We start from the raw sequence: 24,824 nt of genomic DNA on the forward strand, positions 1-24,824 counted from the left end.
AAGAGGTCTAAATGATTCTATACCTGATATGATTATTTTGAAAATTAAATAACTGTCTGTATTGTCTTACTTGTCCAGATCAATCCATTTTTTTTTCATTTAAACACATTAAAAAATAATAATAAAATAAATATTCTACTACAACCAGATTGCCAATAAACTACCATACAAGCAGACACAATATTCTTCACAGAAATTAATAAATCAAAAGTAAAATATGTTATATTTGTTCATAATACATCAGAGAGTGGCTTCAAAGCATCAGATAAAGGCTATTGTGCTAAAATAGATGGACTCAGCAGTTAGGCTCGTGGATAAACGGTCGTAATAAGGAATGGGTAAATCACAGGTTTAACCATACAAATTAAAAGGTGAGCTAGTTGAGATAAAATTAAATGTACTTAAAATCCTCACTCAATTGATACATATATAGGACAAAAATGATGTTGCAGTTCATCACCACCAGACTGCTCCGTTGGCTGCTTCGTGGTCGCCTTAAAACACTGGTTACAAAAGGATGGCCAGAGCTTGCAATGTCAATATCATGATCCTGGGGAAAGGTCTTTGAAATTTATTTCTTCTTAATACTTTCAAAAACAATTTTCTGAACTAACTCGTTCAGACAATTAGGCTTCGGTTGAGGAATCACAACCAAATACATGACAAATTTTAAATTAAAAAACAAAAAACATGGATGGTATTAACAATGTCATTAACTTTTCACTTACCATTTACCATACTTGTATCTCTAATAAATAGAAGTCTCTGAAACAGCACTTAAATTGTTCATAACAACAAATTGTATCAATCAAATTTGGAAGTTAAGAAGTAATGCTATACACTAGGAGTACATATGAAAATAGTAAAAATATACATTGTACATTTAAACAGAATTCCATTTTATACACTTCATAAATTTAAAAATCTCAAAATAACCAAGCTCACTTTTCAAATTTGTTCATTAATACACTGAAAAGTTAGTTCTCAACACCAGATGTTAATTATTGCCTTAAAAAAAAACCTTATCACATTGGTCATTTCATCTTAATTTAATTGGAACGTTATTAACACTTCCTTCTGTTCAATGTTGTCTCGAAAATAAATCACCAAGTTTGATTGCAAAACATAGTTTCATAATTGTGATGATTAATTCAATTTTCTTTAACAGTTTAGCCAGAATGAGCCTGGCTATTGAACAACTGCTGACTAAATCTTGTCAATAATAGAATGGTAAATCCCACCACTATTTTCTTCTGTAGTGTTCTTACTTCATACCATTTGGTTAATTTAGACTTTTTTTTTATAAATTAACAAATTCATAGCAACAAAGCCTTCATTGTACTTTCTTTTAATATAATAAAAATTTAAAAACCTCATAAAAAAAAGTTCATGAGGATAACAGAAATATTATGTCCTGAAAAACATTTTTAAACCATTTAAAAAATTTAACACAAATTATATGTATTAGCCATGTATATCCCAATTATATGCAGGTTTGCATTCGATGAATAAACCCTCAATTATTATTCAGTATTCAATAGCTTCAAAGCTACTCACTTTTCAATCAACCTATCACAATGCTTTACCTAAACGAACTTGCTGAAATATTTACACAACCTTAACTCTACTTCTAACTGAAAATGACTGCTACGTTACTTTTACCACGTTATATCTGAATATAACATTAAGAAATAAGTTGTAATGTTAATTCAAAAAAGAACAAATGTTATTGAGTACTACTTCACACTTACCGTTTTTTTTTTTGTTTTTTTTATCAAAAAGAAAAATTGCACGTTATATTTAAAATATATAAATTCTAATAAAGAATGACAGAGTTAGAAGAAACTCAAAAATTGTTGACCTAATTTGATATTTAAGACTCACTAACAGGATCAATTTGAGACATGTGTTAACATGAACTAGGAGATCTAGCAGAGATTTTATGAAGTAAAACAGCACCAGGCCTTCTCTAAGCACAATAAAAAACCCTCAGAAAGGGGTTAGCTTTTTCCTATTATAGCATCAGTTCCTTTCAAAGATGGACAGCACATTATTAGACACAATATGTCGCCACTCTCTATTCCTTTATCCAAGCCTTAAAACAAATCACAAGTTTCAACTAAAACAGGAAGTTTTATTTATAGTAAACCATATCATTGAAAATTAAACCTTTTAACACATTAGTTCTACTACGATGTCTATCAGGGAAACTGATAGATTAGTGCTTCATGCTTTCACAAAATAACAACTGTACTTCAATAAATAAAATAAATCCTGCAACAACTGATGTAGAGCCTATGAAGCAAGTACTGGTAGAGGAGCCTCATTCTCAACCTCTGATATTCTTGGGAGACAGTGTGGTTCATATTATACCCAACCATCCGATTCTCCATTGACTTACATCAGATACTCATTTTAAGACTGAGTGGACGTACAAGAAGGACCATCAACTTTAAGTTAAGAGAAACTTAACTTTCCAGCCAGGACCTAAACTCAGATCCTACAGCACCCAACCCTAAAGACTAACTCAAAAAATAAATTTACCAAGAATAAAGCACACAACTTCCACCACCAATTGTAAACCCCAACAGAAATAGTAAAAATTTTTCACAATTGGAAAAATTCAGAAAAATCTGGAGATGAAATTTCCATATTATTTGATATGAAAATATAATTTGATTGAACATTTGTCTATCCTTCCTCTTTTATTAGCAAATTTAATAAGTCTTACAAAATTACTACTATTCATCAACCTCACAAATATGATCTGAAGATCATTTCAACTTTTTTTTTATTTTATGGTTTAAATTTTAAAATTATTTTAACTTTCATTGACAATGCTACATTATCTATTTTCCTAATAAATCAAAATTTCAATAATTAGAAAAAACCTACAGAAAACAAACTACTACAAGCTGAAGATATTTTATATCAACTATTTTAAAAATAATTTGTAATAATAGTGAGACATCATGATATGAGCCTCTTGAGCATATAATTTAATAATTTAGGAATGAAAATTATTATGCAGGTAGAATTTCACTTATTACATTATCATATCTTATATTAGGACTATTCACAGTTTATATCACACAACAATAAGGTGATTTGGCATTTGATGGTTTGTGAGAGGTGGATGTGATAATTACCAGCTAACTCCATGATGCATCACGCTTTGTCAGTTACAATGAAGAGGACCTTAATTGCGTGATGTGGTGACTGGAATAGGTGTGATAAAAGGGGCAAAACAGTGTAATGTAATATATGAAAGCCTGCTAGCTATAATTTTTACTGAATTTATTTTTAACTTTTTGTAGTAGCTCTTATCATGATTATTTACGACAATAAACTGATTATTTAATAACAAATCTACCTTTAAATTTTACACTATTATTTCAATCCAAATCAAATTCATAATAAGTATGATTATGAAATAATAATAAAAATAGCTTTAAATTGCTTATATTTAAAATATATGCTTGTATATGTATATTATATAGTCATTAATCAAGAGAAAAGAAGAACAGTTTTTTCAAACAGCTTTTCATCGTTTCCTGAAAATTAATAAATAAAATATACTGAGTGGGTGGATTGTTGGTAGTGCTCGACCCACCTCGTGAGTCATCTCCTCATTGACGAGTTGCATCACTTCATCCCGGGTCCATTGAGTGATGTTCTTCTCTCGGGGGCTGCTGTTTTCAACATCTGAACAAATGAAACCGTAAAAAAAAGGCTAAGCCCATATTTTAATCTCAATATTTAACATGAAAATTATCCCGTGCCCAGCCCACTTATACCTCACGTATACTTTACCACAAAAAATTTTTAATTTCTCTCCATTAAATGAATCTTTACTAACCAAATGCTAATTAAGGTAAATACTTTTATATTTATAAGAAATTTAATGTTTGTCATGTAACTACACTACTCCTTAAACATTACATTTTTGAATAATGGATGAACCAATCTAATAGAATAAAAAAATATTTTATCATAGGATGCATAATATAATTTTGTGTTCCTTCTGAAGAAACCAAACTCAAACAACACTCATAAGTTAATGAAATCAAACATTTAATAAATTCATTTAATTCAACTGAATTGATATATTTGATAAGGCCAAATATTTATTTGAGTCATAATTGGGATTTATAAAATCATTACTTCAACTCGTATTGTTTTCAACTCATTTTAATATGAGGCATTCTGCCACAAAACATGGTATCTAAAATTTATTGTAAATTGAAGTTTTTAGCACAAATTTTAAACTTTGAAAGAAATTTTGGAAAATCAGTATATTTAAAAGAAAAACTTTGGTATTAAATTTTAGTATATTACCCCATGTTAAACATAATAACAGTAAAAATTTTCATTTTTTCAGTTACCGTATTTTACATCAAAGTGTCTCATATAACTTAATTAATTTTTGTCAATCTACAACTTTAATTTGTACTCTCAAATTTTCTTTCACTGTTGAGTAGCCTGTAGATATTAATTTTAGATAGATCAAGGTATGTTCAAATAAAATTGATCAAAATAATTTTTTAGCAATTTATTACTAGACCTTAAGCTATACTATAAGGGGATTTAAAATCAATATTTTTTTTTTTTTTATAAATTATTACTAATGATTTAGTTGGTCATTAAATATTATTTTATTGGTTTTACAATTCATTTAGATTGAAATTTATCATCATTATCAATTATAAGCTATTTCGGCTCATTGTTTAGTAACCAGATGCTCTTCATAGTTGTATAGTTCTACACTTAATATAGGTAGCATATGTATTTATTTGTAATTTTTCCTAATTATTTATAAAATTTTGTTTTATATATTATATATTTAATAGCCAATCATTTTGTTTATTTATTTTAAATCTCAACAATCAGATAAAAAAAAAACAAAAAAAAAACAGTATCCCTACTTCCTCCATTTTACAATGTTTCTATTGGTTGCTCCTCAGTTTCTGTGACAAATTAGTGCAAACTTCTCTAGATGAGTTCACAATTTCATGGAAGTCATTTATAATTTTTATTTAAGCTTTAAGGTCCTTTTTCTTTCAATTGCTGCATGAAGCAAAATCTTTATCTTTTCTGTCAATTCATTTGGTTTCTTTTCTATAACTATGGTTGTTTAAATAAGCCTGTAAAGTCTTAATCATGTTTTCATATCATAAGATTTTTGTCTGACGTAGTTTATTTCATACTAATTATAAATATTATTATTAGAATGAGTAAAGAGGTAGAAACTCTCTTAGAGTTTCGTAAAGAGAGTTTCTACAACCATCTTAACTTTCCAATTAAGTATTTTTTTTTCAATAAATTACTGATATTAATATGATGAGAAAAACAGCAGTACTGTTTAATATATCTGCCTAATTAATTTTCTTGGCTAAGATTCTAACAATATATCAGTTGTACTTGTAGAAGTAGATCAGTTGTATTTAACATTTTTTTTTTTAGTTTTATAATTATAATTTTAGATATAGTTTTTCAGTTTGTTCTGAATTATCCTTTAAGTATTAACACTCCCCTGTTAAACTGAAAATATCTACTTATTGTGTAATGTTACATTGACCTGAATGATCAATCTATTCATAAATATTTAGTTAACTTAACCAGTAGCTAATTACTAAACATTTAATAAGTTGGCCTGAATTGCTACTATAGTTTTCTCAAGTAATTTATTGAAATGATTTGTTAAATTAGATATATCAGAAAATGTTGGATAATTTGTGTAAGATATACTTTAGAATACATATGGTGTTGAGAGCCAAGAGAGAACAACCTCTTCAACTGTGATTTTATATAATCTGTTTAGAAGATTTTAATAATACCGCTTTAGACCAGTTTTGAAAGTGAATTCTTATATTTCAATTAGCAGTTACATAACAGTTAGCAGTGACAGGGTGGATAACGCAACTTGATCCACTCTTGCACTGCTAACTTGAGATCAAAGATATTTGTCCAATATATAAAACTGGCCATATTTCCGGGTACACTCTGGTTCTCAACGCCCCATACATTAACAATTTAAAATATATTTGGGTGATCTTATCAAAGATATTACGGTGACAGTTGAATCCGATGAATACCAGTGTGAAGAATGATATCAATACTGATGCAAGTACACATATACTTACTGCCAAAAGTTAAGTGAACAGTATGAATTCAATTATGAATTTACTAAATGTTATCTTCAATACTTTTTCAAATAACAATAATTATATGAGTAGTAAACTTAGAAAAAATCATAAATAATGTTTAAAAACACAATATAAATTAATTCCTAACAAATTGAGGTAATTAACTAAATACAGTATTAAATTAACATTAAATATTTTTTAAAAGATGGTGGTTTTGAAATAATGTAGGGTTAACATATATGAAAATATAAGACATAAAACATTAATATGCAGCAGAACCACGCTTAATCGACTCTCTAGATTAATTGGCAATAAAAATAAAATGAGTAAATAAAGTGCTAAGAAAACAGAACAAAATAATTGACTTAGTAAGAATTATTAAAAAAAGAAAAATTGTTTATACAATTTAATTAAATCATGTATCTAAAGACATTTTTATCTTAAATTTATCAAAAAAATTTAGCTTTATTCTATATTAATATACATATCACCTATATATTAAGTTTTCCATTAAATTTTACACATTTCAGATTAATCATCTCTTCACTCTGACCAGCGATGTGTTGGTCCTAACTAAAGTGAATAAGCAGGATTCTACTGCAATACTATCTAATACTATGGTATTATGAATGTAATACCATCTGCTTTAAAAAGCATTATTTATTAAAATAATGACTAATGATTAATTATTATGGGTGAGAGAGGACCAGGCCAACAAGTCAGTAAATTATGAAGCATGTAATAACACCTAACAGAAAATAACTTTATGACCACTGCCATAAAGATATTTGCTTATTAATTTTTTTTATTTAAATCATTAAACAGAATTTGGGCTATAATCAATTCGATATTATATTATATTATATCGACTTTGAAAAATAGAAATTATAGTTCTTGTTATATACCTACATTTAGCAGATTATCAAATATTAATGAACATTACAAAATGGCAGTGGAGCATTAGAATTCGATAAAAAGGGCAGCAAAAATTTTGTATAAAAATTATCATTGGAAGAAAAAAGAAAAGGAACATAGGTTAAACATACTAAACAGAGTAAGAGTTTTTATACAATTAAGTACAAAGCACTCACCTATACAAAAAGTAACAAACTCAGAAATGCCACATTCAAGATCAAGTTATAAATACTATATAACTTATATTAAATTAGTTATAAAGTTTTTTTTTTGTTTATTTTTTAATTTTAGATAAGTTTAGACTCAACAAACCTACATGAAATTTAAAATAAGTTTTATAATATTTGTAATTAGTTTTTCAAATATTTCATTTTTTATTGGTCAATTTTCTTGTAAGTGAGTAATATTTACTCTTTTTCTATTCATTGATTATCAGCCTGAAAATGTACTTGAATTAGTTCTGTTCATGATTTCATCATTTACCAATCTCTGCTTTAATTTGTCACTTTCACCTTAAAACACTAATTTAATTTTGTTTTAAATTACATAAAATATTCATAAATATGGTGAATGTAGAATGTAAAAAAAGATAATAATATTTAGGTTATATCAAATCTTGATTAAATTCTTTTATTTCTAATCTTCAAAATCTTGTTATAATACAGTATTCTTATCAGTTTTGGAAAACAATGCATTTATATTTAATTTTGTTTTACTATAAGGTCGTTTTTTGTAAATGTACATATTAAGATTCAATAGATAATTTTGGTTTATTTAACTGCATTTTTTAAGTTGTTTTTTTTGTGTGTATCACTTATACTTAATGTTTTTTAAAGCATGATAATTTGGTCTTTGGCTATTGTTTTAATGAAATGAATTGTAATTTTAATGGATAATATTATTAATAAAAACATTTTTTTTTCCTTATATAATCAACATTGATTTTATAATTACAAATTTTTATAAATAGTAAGATATTTTAAAACTGAGAGCAGAAAATAAAACTTTGGTAAGTGATTGAATAAGTAATAACCAGAGAACGATTGAGGAAATCATATTAATAAAAATAAACTATCATCTGACCTACAATTTATAATTATCATGATTTAAAATCATTTAATTTGCTTATTGTATATAACTCGTGGACCTCGTTTGAAATTCTATGTTTAATATTATCAGTATCAGTATAAAAAAAACCGTGCCCGTGTAGGCCTCGGCGCTTCGCGCCGAGGCGACATATTTCCGTGACAACGTATACTCTATGCTAATATTACATAAATATAAATTAAAATCAATCCAATGTTATATATTTGAAATAATAAACCAGTTCACATATTGAATTCAGATATTTATTTTTGCTTGGTTATACATTAATTAATTTTTATACATATGATATAATATCCATATGTTAAACGAAGCCAATTTCCGTTACGAGACACTTTTTCTAACATGGCATCCCGCAAAATGATTTATAAGACGTTGTCACGTCAAAAAAAGCTTTGAGTTGAAAAGAAACCTGATAATAAAATATTTATTTTCCAGAATAAAATATGTTAAATAGCCATGATAATAAATAGAGAGAGGGGGGGGAGAAGATAGAATTAATATCACATATGGGAATTAAAAATAGATAATTGTAAGTTAAATAAAGTGCATTGGACTAGTTATTAGTTAGTTATTTTCTTCTAATTGCATCACTAGCATATAGTTCGTTATTAAAAGTATATAACCATGCTCAATTTCAAACAGCTATGGAAATTATAAGAGGTTAAACCAAAATAGTATATTTCATGTTTGAATGAGGAAGATCCGAGATAGTCTAGTAAATTTGAAAATTATGAGTCTTCAATTTTATCTAAAATTGTTACTGATGTTCGGTAAAGTTGTTTAAAATAAGCTTTTAATGAAAAGTAACTGACTAAAATAGAAGAATAGACAATAAAATAAGATTTTATCTCACAACAATGTTAGACCAAATATCAAAAATTCAAATAAAAATAATCAAAAATAATTCAATAAAAAAAAAAAAAGCTTTAAAAAAATAGCGAGGAGTGAACTTAATTGCAAAAATAAATAAATAAAAGAAAAATAATAATAATAAAAACATATTTTTAATTCCCATATTCACTATATTAATCATCAAAAAATAATAATACAATATTATCAATTAATTACTTGACTAAATAAATCACTATGAAACTTTAAAATATAAAAGAAAAACAGTTATATAAAATCTTATACAATCAAATTTAAATTGATCCAATATTGTTATAATATAATTACTTAAAAATACCTTTTGAAAAATTGTAATAAATAAATAAATATTTCCTCACACAAGTTGATTCACAATACTCATAAACTACTTTATAGCAATGGTATTTAAAATACATTTTTAGATCTAAGAAAACTTAAATTTAAACTGGTTGAAGTATATAGCAATATTAAGTATACAATGCGTATTTATATGAACCTTTGAATAGTTACAATACTGCACATAAATTAATTATACACATTTATACCTGGTTATAAATAAGAAAAAAGTAGTATATAAATGTAATAATATCAGTGCGATAGTCATTGAAGGTACTGTGAAAAAGTCATGATATTAATGAGATAAATATACTTAACTTAAGAAATTAAAATGATGAAAAATAAAATAAATAAGATTGATATTAAATCAGTGCAAGCTCTGTGACTATGTATTTAATCATTTTTATGGTTTATACAAATTTATTTGTACAAGGAACTAACTGTCTCGATAAATTTAACATTTGGTATATAAAATAATACTAGTAGGTAAAATATCTTTCCACAGCCCTTGTTGCAGTGCAGAATGATCTTAAGGCAAAAAAGAAATTAATATTGCTTTATAAATCGGGAGGGTTTAAGACAAAGAAAAATTGTAAAAAAATGAATAAAAACTATGTATATTTTAAAGGCATAGTTGGAGTCATTGAAGAAAACTGGTATAAGAATAGAAGAATATTTTTCTATAATGGGGTCACACTTGGAAAGTGAAAAATTCAAATGTGTAAGGATTAAAATATGTCCACCTGGTATGGCCATGAGCATATTATAGCTGTATGTAACATGTTCTTGGCTCTAAGTGAAAACTTTTTAAACTTAAAAGATATCTAACATTTGAGTTGTTTAACTCACATAACAAAAAGTAATTTAACTTTTAACCATTAAAATTAAATCTAAAAAAAAATTTCACAAACATTTAAAAAAACTTTTTCACAGCATCGAACATACAAGATTATCTGTAAAATTAGCTACTTTCAATTCTCAAGGGTCGAGATTTAAAAAATATTTATACAAACATATCCTATATAGAGTTACAAAAAATTTATATCTTAAAAATAAATAAAATGGTCCACCTGAGCTCATTGTTGTTGTTTTTAAGCTGATCATGAGATTGTTATACTGTAGAGATGATAATGTACTACTAGGAAGAGTTACTCCCCATAAAGGTTATTTAAATTATTTATGTTATGTAAATTATATTTACAGCACATTATGCGATAGGTTCTGGATGGCATAAGTATTATTTATCTGTAATGTAAATATGCTATTTGCCGATATTATCACTAATCTTGAAAATGCACTAAATCACGTTTTTCAGTACATCATGAGAACTGTGAATTGAAATAATTCAACCTAAAATATTTTTTAAGGTAACAAAAAATTGTGTTAAAATTTTGAGTCTTGTCTAAATTGTTTTAAATCACAAACATAATATTTTATATTCACAGTAATCTTTGAATATCAAATGTCAAAATAACAGAATAAACTCTGTATAAATCGCTCAATTTCTTGCCAGATATTAGAAAAGAACACGGCGTACAGTACTATCTTTTTTTCTTCCCTCCACCATACTTTCAGCCACGGATTAGTCACATTAAGAAACATCTCACACTCATAACTTCAGTAGATAGATCATTGTGGGACTTCTGTGTGTTTCAAGATCATTTGTTACAGTTATATAAGTAGAGAACCCACTAGGAAGTAAATTTTCTGAACATCTTTGGTAGCCTCATTGATCATTGATCATTGAAGAATGTATAGTTTATCAAAATTGTCTATGCTGATTAAATTTATTATAGTCATATTTTTTCTCTAAAAAGTAATGTTTTATTTAAACTAAAATATAAAAAAAAAGTATTGAAATTATCGATTTACACCTTTAACAAAACCATTATGATTAAATAAAATTATCTAATGGTTACTGAACAAATGAATGAACTTCCAGACCATTTCCGCCTTTGATGTAATTACAGATGAACCTCTATACACAGAATTTTGATTAGAAAAACCTTTATGTATAAAAAAAAAAAATTAAATGTAACTAATGTAATGGTCGTTTCCTTCCAACCTAATATCATTATTAAAATACACCCCATAAATAATAGCATAATAACAAGTTTAAGAGTTTAAACCAAAAATAAATTTAACCATTTATTAATATAACTGTTAACCTTAAATATAATAAATGAAACAATTTTAATTATTTTTATGTCTACTTGGTTGGATGGTTATTTGTGTTGTGATTTTCATGAATTTGTTTCTTTTTTATAGTTGTTACTTGTCATCTCTGAAGTTTTATTTTTATGTTTTTATCAAACGAAACGAGAAAAACATTGGAGCATTCACAAATGTGGCATAGCTTGAAGTTTATTTCTAACACTTCTAGGAGTATTTACCTATATTATATTTAATAAAATTAAACAGTGTTTTGGGAATGAGTTAGGCTGTGTAAGTGCATACATAAATGTTCCGTACATCGATGAATAATCTCATTTTTCTGAATATTTATTTAATTATTTTTGAGAAACTTTTCAAGTTTGATATAGTTGTATAGAGGTTCAACTGTACTATCAGTACAGACAGTAACACAAACTGATGTTAATATCAAATTTATTTTGAACATAGTAATTTCAAAAGAGTCCTCTTGGCATTTGATATTTTTTAGATTGACAAATTGGATAATGTAAGAAATTAAATAAATAACAAGTTCAATATCCAATATAAAAGAGATAGCAATGTTTATCAAAATGTTCACTACAATATTTGTGCAAATGGAAGTCAGATTTAACATTGCATACCTACCTTCCAACAGCTAAATCATGACCCGCCCGAGCTCATCCTGGGAATACCACTACTATTTAGTATTTAGTCTCAACAAATACTTCATAATTTTAAACATTTTTTTCCAAACAGATAAGTAAAATTAAATTTTAGGAACCACTCTATGGAAGAACTTTAATTCTTTTATTTTTTTTTGTGAGTCAACCAATATATTTATGAAATTTTAAAAGATAACTCATAAATAATTAAAATAATCAATTATATTTCAAACTGAAATTAATAGAGTATATTGTATTTGAGCTCAGTATGAGTCCATGTCCTTATATCCTATGTCAAATGAATTACATATAATTCTAGTTTTGAAACTTTTTTAATCGTTTGGGCCCCATCGTTGCTAATTCGATTCACCTTAATGCTGATGATACTAACATACCTGGTGACTGTTCCTTAGACCTAAGTCTCTTGACGGTGGAGAAGGTCTGGGTGATGGCGGCCAATTGGAGGGTCTCATGGCATCGCCCGTCAGAGTGTTCAGGAGTGGTCTCCTCTCGCATTGCGTTCTCACATACCTGCTGGCAACAAATACTATGCGCATGGAGGTCACTGCCTGCATGCTATAGCCTTCAAAAAACTTTTCATCCTTCTTCATCATCGAAAAACTCTTAAAGTAACTATTAAAAAGTTGTCGACAAATATCATTGTCAACATGCTCAGTAAGGATGAATGTGTATAACGTAAATTAAATATATTACGCATATTAGAATTTATTATTATTAGAATAGGTAATATTCCACCATATTTATTATTAAGGTGGATCTGATTAAAAGTTCTCCTAACAAATTCAATATTATTTAAAAGTAAATTACTCAATAAAGAAATATAAGATTACAAGTTCAATTGAACTCTTTGGATTTACTGAAACCAATTTGCAGTGCTCTTATAAATTGTTATTTTTACAGGAATTTTATCATAAATTGGTGAATTTTATGAGTTTAAAATCCCTTTTATTTTATTCCTCATCAACAGAAAATATCCACTCTAGTGCTTGATATAAATGAATTTAATAATAAAAATAGAGTTAGAGAGAACTTTTTAAAAGCCTACATAAGTAATTAATGTAAAAGTTATTTTGCTCTTTAGAACAAGTTTATATTAATAAAGAGCAATATTCCTTCTGATGATAACTCAAATTATTTATTTTTAAATTATTTTTCAACACCTAAATACCAATAATTAATCTTGAACAAAAATAAACCTAACACTATCTAAAGAAAATTTTATACCCACCATGATATAAAATGTAATTTACAGAAATATAAGTAATTAATTCAGACAAGTAAGAGAATTTCAGACCTTTTAAACTTAGCTATCTAAAGAAAACGGGAGCTGAGACTTTGTAGACGTATATCTTTATCAATTTGAATAAGGTAGCGATAAGTGATTTTCCAACATTTATCGATTGCACACCTTTCTTTCAATAAAAAATGTTTACATTACTTGAAAGAGAGGAATGAAAATTTTTATGGGCTCATTTTTTTCACTTCTGTTTTAAATATCTTTAGGAGGGTATTTGAATTTTCCAAAAACTCACGGGTGGTAGAGGTTCAAGTTCCGTAGAAGACTGCTGAAGTGAATTTTGACCATCTTTTTTCTTCTTGTGTTCTTTATCTTTTCGCTTTCCTGGAGGCTTTTCTCCATCACTGCAAAGAAAATTTCTTAATACAGATAATTATTTTATTGTAAACGCGTTCTTGTTGGGCTACAAACTAGAACCGATGATACTTTTGAAGTTTAATTTTTTATAAAGGAAATATAAAGGAATAATAAAAGTAATAATTAATAAATTTCAGTATATGATTTATAGATGCCATGAAAATAATTATTTTACAGCAATGGCTAGGAATTTGAAAAAGTGCAATCTTACATTAGTTATTTTCAACAAGCCCAAAATAATAAAATTGATGTTGATGATTAATTTTTGAAAACCCACATTATGAAAATCGGGAATCAGGCTTTTTTTTGGTACTTGGTAGATACAAATCCTTGTTCATTTGTGTATTTATCTTCACCACACCATTTATCTTATTGATTCTACTCCAATTGGGTTTAATCTAAATAGGATTTCTAGTTCTTGAAATATGCTTCTGGATTCCTCAGTTGAAATCGTAGAACTTGCCAGGCTGTCAATGTTTTGTTCAACAAGATCTTTGTTTCACTTTTTATCAGCAATAATGATTGATCTTTATATGCATTCAGACAAGAACACATTAAATGTTGGCATTAAGAAGTTATATAAAATATCATTTATGAAACTTAATCCTTGAAATTACAATTTCAACATTCATCCACTTATTTATTAGAATTTATATTTTGATGTTTTTTTTAAGACAGAAAACCCCTATCTTTCAATTTTTATAACTTAATAGTTTTGTTTATTTCAAAAAATGTGCAAGCTACCAGTGGCCAGGCTCAGGTCTGCATGCAGGTTGAACCAAGGCTAACTTTCTCATTTTTAAATTTTAGCTTTTAATTTTACTTATAAATTTCTTTACTTTGGCTCATCATACAGGGTATTTGGTTATTAAAAATTGATAGATCCTATCAAGCTTTTGAATATAAAAATGTGGACATTTGACCTCAAATGCATTTAACTTTTTATTCTCCCTGTCTTGCATGTTGGCAATATCTGGATTTTATTGTATAAACAATTAATTTTAATAAACTATAAAATAAAGGTTGTCCCATTTCAGTTCAAAGTCCGCCACCCTCCTCAATTCTACCTACCTATCTCTCCACATCATTTCCAGCGATGAGTTGCTACATTTTTCATGTAAATCATATTGCTGCTCTGGAAGTATAATTACACAATTGTAAAATTTTGTGTAATTGACTTTATTGTGTTGGTGAGCTCAAAAATGCATTTACTAGATGTTTGTAAATTGACATGCTTGTACTTACAAAATTCCTACCTTGGTGAATTTTTAAGTACAATTATGTACCTATAAACGTATACACACAAACAACTGGTACATAAAAGAAAACCTCAAGGTCATTCCTGATACTATCGAATAAAAAATTAATGTAATTGCTCTCCACCCCCCCCTCCACCCACAGTCTAAATCTTAATAATTTAACCTTCCTTTAGATCAGAAATCATTGATCAAGTAAGCATAATATAATTTTAAAATACTTATTTATTTATTACTTGTTTTCTCTATTTAGTTCCGTAAATGTAACTAACAAATTGTAAATGTACTAATTTTGAAATGAACAGTGAATTGTGTTGTACTGAGGAGGATACACTGTATCCCAGAAACATCCAAAATAAAATAAATATAAGTTTTGAAAACATTGTATTTTTGTTTCAAGTTTTTTGACCATTAGACAATTATAAATTTTTAAATCACTCAACTGCCTTAAGATACTCCTACTATTTTTTATTTTTTTTCAAACCAACCTGATTTTGTCATAGGTTCATGATTCTGTAGAGAACTCAACAACCATTAAACATAAGTATACTTTAGATTAATTATGAAAAAGAGAAGGTCCTTTTAAAAATGTTTTAAGTCAATATAAGAGACAAAAGAAAGTGAAACCGGTTTGTTACAATATAATTACAGGTTCTAACTTAACATATAATGCAATTCTATAACATATAATAGTATAAGTGCTGATCAAACCAATTAATTTTCCATTTTTGTTAATTAAAGTTCCACTTTTGTTTGCCCGGAAGTTGGTCTTTGGTAGATTTCTCTGGCTTTTACTGTGAAATTACATTATTTAAGTCACTGAGCTGTCTTCAGGATAAGAAGATTCAACAATAATATAGAAGAAGAATAATAAGAAGAACTTCAAATACAGAAAATATTAAACAGTAATAGAATGTCTTTTTGTTTAAAGACAAAAAAGGCCCCAATGGCTAAGAACTTGAAATGGTGAGATTATGTCATCTTTTTTTCTTCTTAACAGAAATTATTGACACAATGCTAACAATAAGAACAGCTTGAACTATTGTAATAATTCCTCTATTTACTAATAGAGTACCCTATTCCTAAAGAGTACCCTACCCTGAACTATGAAGGGAGCAGAATAGTACAAAGTAAGCACTTTGATACTAACTCCAAGAACCTGGATTTTAATCCAGATATGGCAAGTAATTTTTATTGTTACTGTGGCCTTGAATTCAGCCCTGTGGGTTCTGGAACCCTCTTGGGGTCCATCCAGCCTCATTACGTGTCTAGCACAAAGCTCCTGGTCCTCCAAGTTGGGGGGTGGGCATAGGGCTAATCACTCAATCCCACAAAAAAGTAACTTGTGACAAAACCTACAACTAACCATAGAGAATCAGACTGTCTTAACTTGGTAAAGACCCTGGCTTTGTATAACAGACTGCATATTGGATCTTGAAATGTTTGAAGCTTGTAGACAGACCAGAGGACGCCCAAACGATAGTGAATAAAGTAAAACGGTACAGAATAAGTGACAATATAGTTGGCAAGAGGCCAAAAAACAGATGAGTAGACAGAATCAACAAAGATGTGAAAGAGCTGCATGAAGCAAACTCGAAAGGAGTAGTCCAAGACAGGACAGGCGTGGATAAGGCTGGTTCAGGAGGCCTAAGATCTACAAGGTCAGTAGAGCTAACCAAAAAAAAAAAAGAAAAAATAATCCCTGAACTATTTTTTCTACAATATGTGTAGAAAATTAGAAAGACATAAATTATCACCACCACCTCCAACCACTTAAAATATTTGTCTGCTTCAAAATAGAGGGCTGAAATGTATCTCCACTAAATAATCTCTTAAACTTCATTATTCCCGATTTCTTTACACTCTAATTCATCTTTTACAGAATTTTTTTTTCATATCATCTTTTATAGTATGAATGATCTATTTTTAGATGAAATTATAGTATATTGCTGCTTTGCTATGATAGTGGCAAATCTGAAAAAAACTTTTTTTTGTTTCCATTTCATCTTTGATGTATACTGTAGATTGCACTGTAAACTAAGGTTACTTTGTGACAACCTACTGGCTTCGGGACAGTCTATAGGACGACTTCAGTAGATCAAATAACCCCAGTCTTTGCTAATATCTTTGAAATTCAAAATAAAATAAAAAACTGTGCAGACGTACCTCTTGCTATTATTAAATCAAAGTAGTAATATATAAAGATTATTTAGTGTAGAAAATAATGTACTTTGTAAAAGACCACTTCTGACTAGGGAAATAATTCTGTCTGTCTTAAGGGACAAAATATACTTACATATCTACCAAAATAAATTGGTGGATTGTTAGTGAAGTTCACTTGTATTAATAAATAAAACTTGAGTTAGGGAGCTGTTCCTAGCCGAGTGACTGCAGCAGCATTGGTACGAATCCAGCCTGGGGGTCGACTTTTATTTCCGTAGCGGTCTCACGAAATGAAAACTTAACCCCTAACTATTGTTAAAATAGAGTGGTAAACTGTAGACAACCTCCACCCCCAAAATATCAGAAATGACTAGGGAGTCATTAAAAAAAAAAAATTACTTTATACAACAAAAACTCTTTAGAACAATACAGTAATTTACTTGCAGCATATAAGGAAGCAAGAAGCTTCCTGTCCGCTGACTTGCACTGATGCAAGGGAGAAAATGTATTAGCAAGTAGCAGTAGTGAGTAGTGAAAGGCAACCCAACCACTAAAAAGTTTCAATATTCATAGATATCAACTTTGCTTAAACTCACCAATGTGCTTAGATAGATATACATATACATTGTGTTCCTTAGCATGGATAGGGTTATTTCTATAGTCGCTTTTTTAAAAATCAAATTAATTTTTGACCAAAGGGATTCTCTGGGTGGGGTTAGAAAAAACAAATAAAACATAGTGTCAAGTGTTTGTTAAATGTTGATGTTTTAACACACATTTTAGATCTTCATGGGGGCTACTATATTGATGAAATAGATATAGGGATCAATTTAAGTCTCCATAGTGACCAGTAGGGAAAACATTGTCTCTCAAAAATAGTTAAACACTATTTCGTAATTATTTTTTTTAACCACCACTGAGACCACCAATTAATCATACCATCAATCATCAATATACAATAAATTATTTTTTATTTTAACATTTTTAATTTTTCAAGTATTTACAATCTATATTTTATTGCATATTACTGATTTGCTTTTATAACAGTACAACCTCAAAAAACATTTTTTATTATATATCGAATGTATTCTATTGTCTATAGTGTCAATTGTGGTTACTTTATGGCAAAAAAATTAACTTTGGTTTATAGGAGGATCCCAGTAGAGGAAGTAACCCTAATCTATGTATGGTACCATGGAATATATAAAAAAAAAACAACAAACAAACTTTTTTTTAAAATTGTACTATCAAAGCAAAGCAGAAGGGATAGGATCATGGTCTTAAACATAATATCGATGGCTAACTTCACAGTGGTGCTATGTTCATTTCCACTAGATTTCAGAAAAATACAATTTAGATAAATTACAACTTTACAATTAATTTTCCTAAAAGAGAAAACCGGGGCTTCCTAGTAAACTCACCCAATTAGTAAAATGTACAATGGTCAGCACAACCTGCCAAGTACAATCCTATAGCTTATCAGAGCCTTTTGAAGTGGAATATGGCCTAAGACAGGGTGACCCAATAGCTCCTCTCCTGTTTAATATCGCTCTACAAGCAATCATAAATAGAGCAGGAATAAATCAGGAAGGAACAGTATTCACAAAGATGACCCAAGTTCTGGCCTATGCAGACGACGTCGTCATCATCATCGGTAGATCCCTGCAGGGGATTAGGACTGCTTTCGAAGCAATAGATGTCGAAGCAAAAAGGATGGACCTGCATATTAATGGGGAAAAAACCAAGATTATGCTGTTGGGTAAGAAGCCTCTGGACCAGAATCGCCTTGTAATGGGCCTCTATAATTTCGAAGTGGTAAGAAGTTTTTCTTGCCTTGGCTCTATTATCAATGAGAACCAGGATGAAGAAGAAGTTAGAAACAGAATTGCTGCTGAAAATAGAGCTTATTTCTCCATTGTAAGGTTAATCAAAAGCAAACTTGTTAGCTGTCCCACCAAGTTCACCCTGTACAAAACGCTGATAAGGCCAGTCGTCACATACGGTGGAGAAACTTGGACCCTAAGCAATAAAAGCATTATCTGCTTTTAAGGTTTGAAAGAGTAGTTCTGAGGAGAATCTTAGGGTCCGTATGCGAGAATGGTAATTGGGAAGAAGGAAAAATAGTGAACTTTTTGAGCTTTATAAGGAATATAGCATCTCCTCGTACATAAGAATACAGAGGCGTAAATGGTTTGGCCATGTAATGAGGATGAGGGAGGAAAAAGTTGCTCATAAACTGTACAGTTACGTTCCGGATGGTGTGCAGCAACGTGGTAGGCCGAAGGGCCTCATGCGCCTGTTGTGCCAGTAAAAGAAGAAGAAAAGAGAAAACCTTCAATTATATTTTTCATAAATCTAGTTGAAATGTACTTAGTACCACTGTGAAGTAAGCTATCAATATCATATGAGAAATCGACAAAAATTCAAGAATACTTAAAATATAATAATACATTGTTTCAGTATTTTGAGCTAAAATTGTTTAAAAACATTATCATTTATGAACATGGGAAAATTTATGGGATCTACTTCACTATTTTTTCATTTAAAGCTCATTTTGGTTTTCCAAGCAATAGTATTTCTGCTAATGGGCTATTCCATTCAAACAATAAGTTCAAAGCTACCCTGAATAAGTACTAAAAGTATTTAAAACTATTTTTTATTTAATATCTCAGAACTATAAGTATCTTTATCATAACATGATAAGTACATAATTAATCTTTATATTGTAAGCTGAGTAGTTATTAATTCAAATTTAAGGAAATGTCTAAGAGTTCTTCCAATATCATTAACCTGTAATAGTGATAAATGAAATATTATGATTTCATTTTATTTCTTGTATATGTAGTTTATGTATGAAAAACAAAAATCATGTGATGTGATGTTAATTAATACATAAGAATAATATATTGATTATGTATAAAATAAATTTTCTTCATATATGTCCTTTTAATTATAAAATTCTAAATAAATATAATAGAATATGCCCAAGACTCCTGAAAGACATATAAAACATTAAATTCATACATTTTGCAATTGGCTATGTGTTAAGTAATTTTTATTTGAATATTTATGATTAAACATTTCCGACCAAATTGTGGTAAGATAGCCATTGCTGCCAGATTTGATCTTTATAAATAATAATGCTCAACAAAAAAGGCTTATCTCAGGTTCAAGGAGAAATAAAATATGTTGTGTACTCACTTATTGTTTGTTAAATGCGCACAATAACCACTACTTCCACTGGAAGTGCTGTGGCGAGATTTAGAGCTTCCAGAACTAAAAAAGAAATAGAGTTATTTAAATTAATGAATTTCCTGGTAAATTTAAAAATAACAAAAGAAATATAATTTTTGATATCTCGTTCGGGATTGGTAGTATTATTCAATAATAAAAATTATACCAATGTTATTATTAAAATGATTAATAAAGAATATTTTGTTCATATAATTGATAAATGAGATATCATTTTACTGATCCCTCTTGGGATAAGTAATTAGCAACTAATATGATTTAACATCATTATAATCACACATCTTTTAGTTTTTTTGTTACATCTTTTGTAGTAAAGCTTAAAGCTATTTACATTATAATGTCATTCTTTCTGGAGAATGTTTCCCTACAGCATGGAGGTAAGATCCAGAAGCTGGTGCTTTTTCTATTACTCCTGGTCAATCTTAGCAGCTATCTTTATCCTACCTACCTTCTAATTTGCTCTATAACAATGAATATTTTAAGAGTAAGTGAAGTGCTAATCTACTATTATGAAAGGTTCTGTATAAGGTTATTCATCACTTGGAATACTTAAGAAGTAGGACTTTAAATGGACAGACATATTAGGGGGCTTCATGAGACCTTTGGTTCCCTGCAATGATGACTATTTACAAATGAATAGTACTTGGTATCTTGAAGTAAGCGTCCCCAGCCGGAAATCGAAACTCTTACAACATAAGTGAGAAAATTAGGGTCAGGTTCTAGCAGGAATATTAACTCTCGATCTTCACTAACATAAAGAGAAGACGAAGGCTCAGTAGCTCTTCAGAAGAATCTCCAAAGCTGAGTTGCGGATGGTCCAAGCATATGGAAAAGAATAAAACGGGAGACCATTGAGGTGCAAAATAGAATGTGCGTAGAAAAGTGCCTACTAGAAATTACTTTCCACCTTCTATTCAATCCAGGGTTGAAAGCCAAATGCATCCTCACTGACTACTGGATATCGTAATTCATCCCAGGGCATGAGGGATTTCGTACCTAGATCAAAGATTTTGGGAAGGAAATTGATTCCCTATGTCCCTATTGCGGTGATGAATAAACCATATAAAAATAAAATTATTGTTTTATTTACGCAGTTTAATGGCTGATTCACACACTGCCTGTCGGTGTGCCAATGCCTAGCGCCATGTAATAATTATAAGAACCAGCGTGCCATAGACTTCTGTTGCACAAGTTCTGACTTCTGGCCATTTCAATAGTCCGAATATTTTTGGTTGGGCGGAAAATCTTTAAAAGTGAGCTGTGAAAATTCATTTTTTATTATATACATGTTGCTCTGTGGTAAACAGTGAATATATCGATTGTAGTGTTTTAACTGTTATGTACTTGGTCTAACTGCCAGTTGCCAGAGTTGACAGTTGGTAGGTTGTCAAGTTTTGTTCTTACTACAGTAAGAACGTTTTATGTTATTTAACCGTAACTAATAAAACAGTAAAAACATTTATGTGTCCACCACCTCGCGTTCAACAAAATCAACTACTTCTCTCATCTATTGTACTTAACATATTAGAAATAGAAGATTTAGCAAACTGGGACATAATTTACAACAATCTTGAATTCGTTTTCGAAGATACCGTCTTTAGCTATAGCCTAGTCAGCAGATAATAGCTGTATATTCTTGTGGATCATTTTAAGGAAGTTCTATTATTAATGCCTGTGATGGTTCTAAATTATTTTTGTCCATCCAGGATAGAATCCATTTTTCTCGTCTTTTTCTTCTCTTACTCATATTTCTAAGAACTCGGAAACATATTTTTAAAACTTTAGAAATTGAAGGCACTGCTTTTTAACGTAAAATCTGCATATTTCTGACCAATTTGACTATATACACATATTACAAATTCGTAAAATCACCGGATTCTTCTATGGCAGTGATTCCCAAAGTGGGCGCTGCGGCGATTCAGGGGGGGGGGGCGGTGATTTACCACAGGTGGATTTGGGGGAGGAGGCGATGAATAACAAAAATTATCTCTGGGCTAAGCTAGAAACTCATGTTGGATGTGTACTTCTGGAAACTAGAAGAACTAGTACGCACCGACCGTAAAAGCGCTTTTACGGCAGGAATAGCCGAGACGCCAGTATTCATTCCCTTAGTCAATGATGATCTTCGACCATTTTTCTCCTCGGTGGTCAGAAATGGCTTTATGAAAAATTGGATACTAGATGTGCATAAATGGTCCAGTTCTGGGTCTTAGAAATGGATGGTGGTCAATGGCCCATAAGGAGTACATCGACGCACTATGTTGTTTGAAGTGTCACGAATAAAAGCATACCTAAACATGTGCGTTGGATGGCGTGTTTTCATTTGGTACTCAGTCAGTGGCCATATTCTTAAGGAATGTACGAAGAAAAAATAACTACCTGGATCTGCATCAACTCTGAAAGAGTGAATACCCCTTCCAGTCAAAGAAATACAAAGCGAGCAGTCGGGAATTCTATGTGCACTTAACGTGGTAGAAGAAAGAGGAACAGAAAACCATCTACGAGTTAGACCGTAAACTCACCACATTACAGCTTGTGAAGGATGAGCTGCGAGCTCTTGCCTCACGCTACATATATCGACGATTCAGGAAACGAGCTGTCATGGGATTTGGTCACACAACGGGAGTTGTGGTCCAGTGCAGTGGAGAGAGGATGCCAAAGGTCGGCCATAATTAACAACCTTAATCTCGACGTGATGTGCCTTGAGCAATTTCCATGCTCGATAGTGTGACTTGTTAGGGAAAATTACTTTTTACCCTTTCATTGGTATATCTACCTGACGGGAACTACATTAGGGTATTACATGTATGGTGACTCTAGATATGATGGCTCCAATGCAGATAGTCGCAGGTTTTAAAGTGGAAGACACCCTAGAAGAATGGGAGATACAAATAGGCAGTCATCCTTGAAGAATCTGTGGAGATGTTCCTTCAAGTATCCTTGAGATAACCCATCTCAAGGCAATGAAACCTGTTTTTACCAGAGTCCGGTGATTTCAGTCAGTTTTCTAGTTAGTCACCCCAATTTTTTATCACTTTAATGAAAACTATGTTTAGTTACTGGTCAAAATTTATGAGTCTGCCAAGTATATTTAGGGAAAATATAAAATGGTGACTGTTTCAAAACGTTAAAAAAAGTTTATTTTTCATTCCGAGCTCCAAATCTTTTAAACTACAAACAACACTAGAAAAACTAAGACAACTTCATTTAAAGCAGAGTAAATTTGCTAAAATATGAGCCCTACTTGAGTTATTTCAATATACCCCGAGATATAAATTTTAAAAAGCAATATTTCATAAAAATGTGCTGAAAAATGAGTAGTTAGTGAATTTATTCTGAGAAATCTATAACTCAAAACCATTTGACGTACAGATGTCTATTAGCACTCAAATTAAAATCAAGCTAGTTTAATGTACTATAAAGTAGTTAATGACATTTATTTTCGAAGGAGTAGTATTTTTCATTATATTCGACAAAATATTTTCATAAAGGTTTATTTTTAGCTGTCACTAACTACTGATTCTTCAGTGGATTTTTTATGGTTTATTGCTTTTTGAAAAACTATATCTGAGGAACTATTAAATGTAAATAGCTCAAGTAGAGCTCGACTTTATATCATGTTCTCTTACCTTTTCTAATGTTGGCAATTTAAAAGAATATCCAGATGAAAAAGTAACTTTTTTTTTAACGTTTTGAAACAGCTGCCATTTTATGTTCCCTCAAACAATACTTGGCAGACTCATCAATTTTGACTTCTAATTATACATAGTTTTCAATAAAGTAATAAAAAATTGGAGTGAAATAGCTATTTTCTTCTTTGACCTCTTGGGCTCTTGATATGACACTATATGATGATTCTTAACAACCTTAAGGTTTTGTGGAGAATCTTAGGCATGGCTATGATATAAATTGAATATTAGGAATGTGTTAAACATTACAAAATGCATTGTTAACCCTCCATGCGTTATAGCGGTACAGATTTAATTTTAATTGTTAAGGCTAATATTTTGTAAATGTTAGTAGATATCTAACATTTGGATGTTAAATATTAAGGTCAAAGATATTCAATTAAAGACCACAGTTATTTGCCCTAGTAATATTGTTGGTAAATATAGATAGCGATCAATGTATTAAAAATTAAATATTTAATGTCTCCAATTTAAACTTGAAAGATACTGTAGAAACGTTTCTCTTCAACACGCATGATTCACAGTTGTTTTTTAAATAACGCCAACAGGAAATTGTAATAATGTTTCGGGCATCATTATTAGTTTTTCTCTTTTTTATATAT

At 29.6% G+C, this 24,824-nt stretch overlaps 1 protein-coding gene and 1 long non-coding RNA gene across 12 annotated transcripts in view; one reads left to right on the forward strand and one right to left on the reverse strand.

Annotated features, from left to right (window-relative positions):
- Nucleotides 1-24,824, reverse strand: part of per (period) — a 91,900-nt gene that overhangs the window by 26,380 nt on the left and 40,696 nt on the right. For 6 of the 11 annotated variants that reach the window (XM_014429726.3, XM_014429724.3, XM_014429725.3 and 3 more), the window contains 4 exons: nt 20,483-20,557; nt 13,741-13,849; nt 12,583-12,718; nt 3,614-3,705 (listed from right to left, as the gene is read on the reverse strand). In XM_014429726.3, the coding sequence (XP_014285212.1) occupies nt 3,614-3,705; nt 12,583-12,718; nt 13,741-13,849; nt 20,483-20,557 (412 nt within the window). Of the gene's footprint in view, nt 1-728; nt 3,478-3,613; nt 3,706-12,582; nt 12,719-13,740; nt 13,850-20,482; nt 20,558-24,824 lie in introns of those variants that run through there. The other 5 variants (XM_067045009.1, XM_067045010.1, XM_014429727.3 and 2 more) reach the window with 4 other exon arrangements.
- LOC136795203 (uncharacterized) lies at nt 5,119-5,314 on the forward strand. The gene is made up of 2 exons (XR_010842769.1): nt 5,119-5,242; nt 5,273-5,314. It is a non-coding gene; the product is annotated as an uncharacterized lncRNA (long non-coding RNA).

The sequence above is a fragment of the Halyomorpha halys genome, unplaced genomic scaffold, assembly GCF_000696795.3.
Source record: "Halyomorpha halys isolate HHAL.00 unplaced genomic scaffold, Hhal_1.1 Scaffold817.1, whole genome shotgun sequence".
Taxonomy (NCBI): Eukaryota; Metazoa; Arthropoda; class Insecta; order Hemiptera; family Pentatomidae; genus Halyomorpha; species Halyomorpha halys.